We start from the raw sequence: 6,718 nt of genomic DNA on the forward strand, positions 1-6,718 counted from the left end.
AATCCCGTGGACTGTAGCCTGCCAGGCTCCTCTGTTCATTGAATTCTCTAGGCAAGAATTCTGGAGTGGGTTGCTATTTCCTTCTCCAGGGAACACATGTATAAGACCATCAGAAGAAGAAGAACCACAATCCCACAGCGGCTAGAACAAAAATCACATGACAAAAAGTTAATCAGGATGAAAAAGAGTTATGTCCCAGGTGAAGGGACAATATAAAACCCCTGAAAAACAACTAAATGAAGTGGAGACAGGCAAGCTTTCTGAAAAAGCATTCAGAATGATAGTGAAGATGATCCAGGATCTCAGAAAAAGAATGGAGAAGACGCAAGGAAGGTTTACCAAAGAGTCAGAAGTACTAAAAATAAATGAACACAGATGAACGATACACTAGAAGGAATCAACAGCAGAATAACTGAGACAGACGAATGGGTAAGTGACCTGGAAGACAGAATAGTGGAAATCACTGGTGCAGAACAGAATATAGAAAACAGAACGGAAAAAAAAAAAAAAAAAAAATGAAGACAGCCTAAGAGACCTCTGGGACATTAAACACACCAACATCCGCATTATAGGGGTCCCAGAAGGAGAAGAGAGAGAGAGAGAAAGGACCAGAGAAACTATCTGAAGAGATAATAGTTGAAAACTTCCCTAACATAGGAAACGAAATAGTCAACCAAGTCCAGGAAACAGAGTCCTCGGCGGGATAAACCCAAGGAGGAACACACCAAGACACATAGTAATCAAAATGTCAAAAATGAAAGACAAAGATAAAATATTAAAAGGAACAAGGGAAAAGTGACCAATAACATACAAGGGAACTCCCATCTGGTTATCAGCTGATTTCTCAACAGAAACTCTACAAACTAGAGGGAACCGCACGATATACTTCAAGTGTTGAAAGGGGAGAACCTACAACCAAGAATACTCTACCCACCAAGATTCTCATTCAAATTTGATGGAGAAATCAAAAGCTTTCCAAACAAGCAAAAGTTAAGAGAAATCAGCACCACCAAACCAGCTTTACAACAAATGCTAAAAAAACTTTTCTAGGCAGGAAACACAAGAGAAGGAAAACACCTACAGAAGATAAACCCAAAACAATTAAGAAAATGGTAATAGGATCATGTATATTGATAATTCCCTTAAATGTAAATGGATTAAATGCATCAAGCAAAAGACAGACTGGTTAGGCAGATGAAAATGTTCATGTACACACTTCCACTTACCACATCACTCTGCTTGACCTCCCAAGTTGTATGTAATTATATTGTTAAGTTAATCTTGTTCCCATTATGGCTTGCAACTGTAACTATTTTTTATTTTTTGTCTGGCTATTGACTGTGAAAACTGACAAACATCTCTTACTACTGTGATTATGTAACTATTACTCAATACTGTTGTATCATGATTGGGCAACAGAAAAATAATAGAATTCTATATCACCCTGCTGCTGCTGCTAAGTCACTTCAGTCATGTCCAACTCTGTGCGACCGCATAGACCCCATCCCTGGGATTCTCCAGGCAAGAACACTGGAGTGGGTTGCCATTTCCTTCTCCAATGCATGAAAGTGAAAAGTGAAAGTGAAGTCACTTAGTCGTGGCCGACTCTTCGTGACCCCATGGACTGCAGCCTACCAGACTCCTCTGTCCATGGGACTTTCCAGGCAAGAGTAATGGAGCGGGTTGCCATTGCCTTCTCCATATATCACCCTAACTACCATTTAATAGAAAAACCTGTAATCACTTTTTGAAATCCAGATATATATCAGAATTATCTTGGAATTTCTTGAAAAATACAAATGCCCAGGTATTGCTATTCTTTGCCAGAGCTCCAGATATGTTTCTAATGAGCAGCCATGTTTAAAAACAACTGGACTAATGATGATCTTTTACTTTTATCGAGTTTGTTTCACACTTCTATTTCATATTCGGTGCTCCCATTTCATTTAATTTTCCAATTTCTCCATCTTTTTTTTATGTTCTTTTTCAAGCCTTTATCAAGTGTAGTAGAAAAGCTTTTATATACAAATATATAAACAGTATGTATAATAATTTTAGAAAACATGAATTTTGCCTAACTAAAAAGTTTATGACAGTTTGAATCCACTTGCTTGTCTTAGTATGAACAGAATGCTAGATTTCTAATTTTAAAAAAAATAGATATTCAACAAGCAACAAAGGTTTACCGTACAGCACAGAGAACTATACTCAATACCTTGTAATAACCTATGATGGAAATAACTTGAAAAATAACACACGGGTATATGTATAACTGAACCACCTCACTGTATACCTGAAACATTCATTGTAAGTCAACTATACTTCAATAAAATATATAAAGAAAAAAAAACTATTAGAACCTCTATTCATCAAAAGACACCATTATGAGAGTAAAAAGACAAGATGAAAATTGGCAGAAGCTATTTGCAATATGTATATCTGACAAAAGACTCATATCCAGAATATACAGTGAAATCCTATAAACAGGCTTTCCTGGTGGCTCAGATGGTAAAGAATCCTCCTGCAATGCAGGAGACCCAGGTTTGATCCCTGGGTCAGGAAGATGCCCTGGAGAAGAGGAATGGCAACCCACTCCAGTATTCTTGCCTAGAGAATCCCATGGACAGAGAAGCCTGACAGACTGTTAAGGGATCGCAAAGAGCTGGACACAACTGAGCAACTAACACTTTCACTTCAGTAAAAGAAAAACAGAGCCTTAAAAAGAGGCAAAAGACCTGAAGAGAAACTTCACAAATGAAAACATGCAAATATCCAGTAACCACAAGAAAAATGTCTATCATTAGAAATTAGGAAAATACAAATTAAAACCATAATGAAATACCACCACTCCCACCAGAATACTCAAAATGAAAAAGACTGACAATACCAAATGAAGATGTGGTATTGAGACTGTCATACATTGCTGGTAAGATTCTAAATTGATATAATGAGTGTTTGACAATGCCTCAGTTCAGTTCAGTTCCTCAGTCGTGTCCAACTCTTTGCGACCCCATGATTGCAGCACGCCAGTACTCCCTGTCCGTCACCAACTCCCAGAGTTTACCCAAACTCATGTCCATTGAGTCGGTGATGCCATCCAACCATCTCATCCTCTGTCATCCCCTTCTCCTCCTGCCCTCAATCTTTCCCAGCATCAGGGTCTTTTCAAATGAGTCAGCTCTTCGCATCAGGTGACCAAAGTGTTGGAGTTTCAGCTTCAACATCAGTCCTTCCAATGAACACCCAGGACTGATCTCCTTTAGGATGGACTGGTTGGATCTCCTTGCAGTCCAAGGGACTCTCAAGAGTCTTCTCCAACACTACAGTTCAAAAGCATCAATTCTTCAATGCTCAGCTTTCTTTACAGTCCAACTCTCACATCCATACATGACTACTGGAAAAACCACAGCCTTGACTAGACAGACCTTTGTTGACAAAGTAATGTCTCTGCTTTTTAATATACTGCCTAGGTTGGCCATAACTTTCCTTCCAAGGAGTAAGCGTCTTTTAATTTCATGGCTGCAATCACCATCTGCAGTGATTTTGGAGCCCCAAAAAATAAAGTCAGCCACTGTTTCCACTGTTTCCCCATCTATTTGCCACAAAGTCATGGGACCGGATGCCATGATCTTAATTTTCTGAATGTTGAGCTTTAAGCCAACTTTTTTACTTTCCTCTTTCACTTTCATCAAGAGGCTCTTTAGTTCTTCTTCACCTTCTGCCATAAGGGTGGTGTCATCTGCATATCTGAGGTTATTGATATTTCTCCCGGCAATCTTGATTCCAGCTTGTACTTCTTCCAGCTCAGCGTTTCTCATGATATATTCTGCATATACTAAAGCTAAATATACATTTCCCCTAGAAGCCAGGATTACATTTCTAGGTATATACGCAATAGAAATGTGTGCATATGTCCACCATAAAACATATACCAAAATGCTCACAAATGTTTTCCTTTTAATAGCTCCAAACTGGAAAGAACCCAAATTTCCATCAAAAGGAAGTGGAAAACTACAATGTAACAACATAAAAGAGTACTATAGAACATACAAATGAACAAACTACCAACACATGCAACAGCAGGGATGAAGCTCTCAGGTGTTACTTTGAGCAAAAGAAGCCAGATACTGTATGGTTCCATTTATATAATGTTCAAAAACAGATGGTACTAATCAAATCGTCAGAAGAGTAGTCACTTCTGAGGGTGAGTAACTGACTAGGAAGTGACAGTGGGGAAACGCCTAAGGTTCTGGAAGTGTCAGTACACTACACTGATGCCGTGGTATTAGATATGAGCACTCACATAGGTAAAATTCAGATAAGTGCATTTTACATTAATGTATGGTGTAACTAATTCTTTACGACAAAGAGGTATTATTTTGCTTAAATCACGCACCTTCCCTGGCCTCAATTTCTTTTTCTATTATATAAAGGGATTAGAGTATAATAAGCCTGTTTCTACAGTTAACAGCAATTTTCATACTTTACTATATTGCCCATTTATCTCCTTATATCCCTGCATCAGCCTGAGCACTTTTATCTCTGTCATTCTGAAAAATAGTTTAGCATTCCATGAATATTTACTGACTGGATAGAAAATGTACCAGAATATGATTTTGATTTCATGAATGTTATAAGAAGAAGGGAAGCTGTAGTTATTAAGACTATAATTAGAGCAGGATCCTGAGCGATACTAAATCATGCCAAAAACAAAGCCCCATTTATCTCTACTGCTATGCCCTGTATTTCCCCAGGACCTTAGCACTACTCTTAGCAACACATTCTAAGCAAGTTCTCGGTCTTTTTCAAGGCATATGTCATAGCACACACAGAGTATGAAAACTATACATATGGAAATAAAAGTATTACAAAGAACAAAAATCTCAGCACCTAACTAACTCGAAGCACAGGTTGTCTACAATGCAACAACACAATTCAGTTCTTTGGTAAATGCCCAAGACATCTTACAAGATATTCATGCTGCCTTGCTTTCCATTATCAGACATTTAATACCACTTTATGCTCTACTTTGCACCCCTGTTCCATAGCCATTTTACACATTTTAGAAATCTATATGGAATCATGAACATGAATTAATCCATGCAGATGAAGAACATTTTGTCCTGACCCTAGAATGCTTAAAAGTGGTCAAAATGTGCAGATTCAGTGTCAGTATGAATGAATATAGACATGCAGCTAGCTGTTTTCACTCTGCCTTTCTTCTGGCTGATGAGAAGGGGGAGTAGATGACACACTTCTGACCGAGCTCAACTGCTCAAGTAGGTTTAGACACAGGTTTACGAACACAGGTGCTTCACATTACAGAGGCAGTGCTGAAGAACCACATGTCAACCAAACTGTATTTCTCTGGGGAAAATGATTAGTTGACCCCCACTGGAGAATTACATGATAGGCAAAGAAATAGGCAGCCAAGTGCTGCTCTAAGAAAAAAGATGAAATCCAAGCAAGAATAACAGCCCTTCATCCTAAGAGTGAGAGAAATGCCTAGTATAGCAGAGGCAACTAGTGAGCAAGGAAAGGCCCTGAATCCAGGGTCAGATTAGACCCGAGTTCTAGTCCTGATTAGCCTTTGCACTTACTGGGATGAACCTGAGCAAACCCCCTTTCCTTTACTGATCCTCAATTATCATCTCAGTACAATACGGATAACAAGCCCTGCCCTAAATAATTCCAGGTTAGCTGTTTGAATCAAATTAGCCAAGCTGAAAAACGTGAAGCACAACAGGTGCCACTCTGTTCCCCCCAGGAAGGCAGGAGCTAGTGTCTGTCTGCCCCCAGCACGTAGCAAGCACTGAGTATCAGCCCGTGTTATACGGAGGCACGAAGGAGCTGGTGCAGGACTACTACTCAAATGTGCTATAAGGTCTAAAAGCTCTACACAAAGACCACCCCCTGGGACCCGTGGCAATTGCAGGAAGAGAGCAGAGAGGGAGAGCTAAGACACTGGCTGGCACCTCCAGACGGCGAGGGAGGCTGTATCCCCAAACTAAGGACGGTAGCTGGACCACCCAAGGCAGGGAGGAAAGGCCAGGGCTGGGAGTCAGGGTCGCCTTGTGGTCTTGGGCAGTCCGCAGTGACAATCTCCGACAAGCGGATTCCCTACCCCCTCCGCTACCCCCTCCACCCGCCCCTACCCGGGACTGCACAAGCGTCCGCACTCAGACGCGAGAGGGACGCCCCATCCAGGATGCGGCCCCCGGTCCCCCAGAAAAGAGAAGAGGCAGGCGCCGCCAAGGGCCCAAACCTCCAGTAGTTGCAGCTGCCGTTGCCGGGTAAGGCCGGGCCGCCAGCCGGGCCTGGCGCAGCATCAGCGCCCGCTGCCGCTTCCGCTCGATGCTCGCCCGCACTGAGGCAGACAGCTCCGTTGGTTGTTCTGAAGCCGCCGGCTCCGACGAAGCTTCCCCGGCGGCGGCCATCTCCGCCGGTGACGGTCGGTGGCTCTAGCCCCGCGCACGCGCACTGCTGGCCCAAAGCGTGCCCAAGGCCCCCCTTCGCGGAGTCGCCAGCACCGCCTCCTATCGGGAGCGCACCTGCGCAATTAGAGAAGGAAGTGGGGAAGGAAAGGGCGGAGGGTGAAGTCTGCGCACGCGTTGGCGCGGAAGCTACCTGCTGGTTTATAATACAGCGCAAGAGCCAGTGAGACATCAATGATCAGAACCTGGTCATCTCTAAAATAATAGTTTCCCTTGGTAGTTCA

At 42.1% G+C, this 6,718-nt stretch overlaps 1 protein-coding gene across 2 annotated transcripts in view; it reads right to left on the minus strand.

Moving 5' to 3' along the window:
- The window catches only part of XPA (XPA, DNA damage recognition and repair factor), a 28,473-nt gene extending 21,962 nt beyond the window's left edge, over positions 1 to 6,511 (minus strand). Inside the window, exon 1 of one of the 2 annotated variants that reach the window (XR_002181290.2) lies at positions 6,266 to 6,511. Coding sequence is in view for 1 of the 2 variants with exons in the window: in XM_019966256.2 (XP_019821815.1) it covers positions 6,266 to 6,437 (172 nt within the window). In the remaining variant the exon portion in view is untranslated. The remainder of the gene's footprint in view (positions 1 to 6,265) is intronic. The other variant, XM_019966256.2, reaches the window with a different exon arrangement.
- Between the last annotated feature and the right edge of the window lie 207 nt (positions 6,512 to 6,718).

This window comes from Bos indicus, chromosome 8 (assembly GCF_029378745.1).
Source record: "Bos indicus isolate NIAB-ARS_2022 breed Sahiwal x Tharparkar chromosome 8, NIAB-ARS_B.indTharparkar_mat_pri_1.0, whole genome shotgun sequence".
In the NCBI taxonomy this organism is placed as follows: domain Eukaryota; kingdom Metazoa; phylum Chordata; class Mammalia; order Artiodactyla; family Bovidae; genus Bos; species Bos indicus.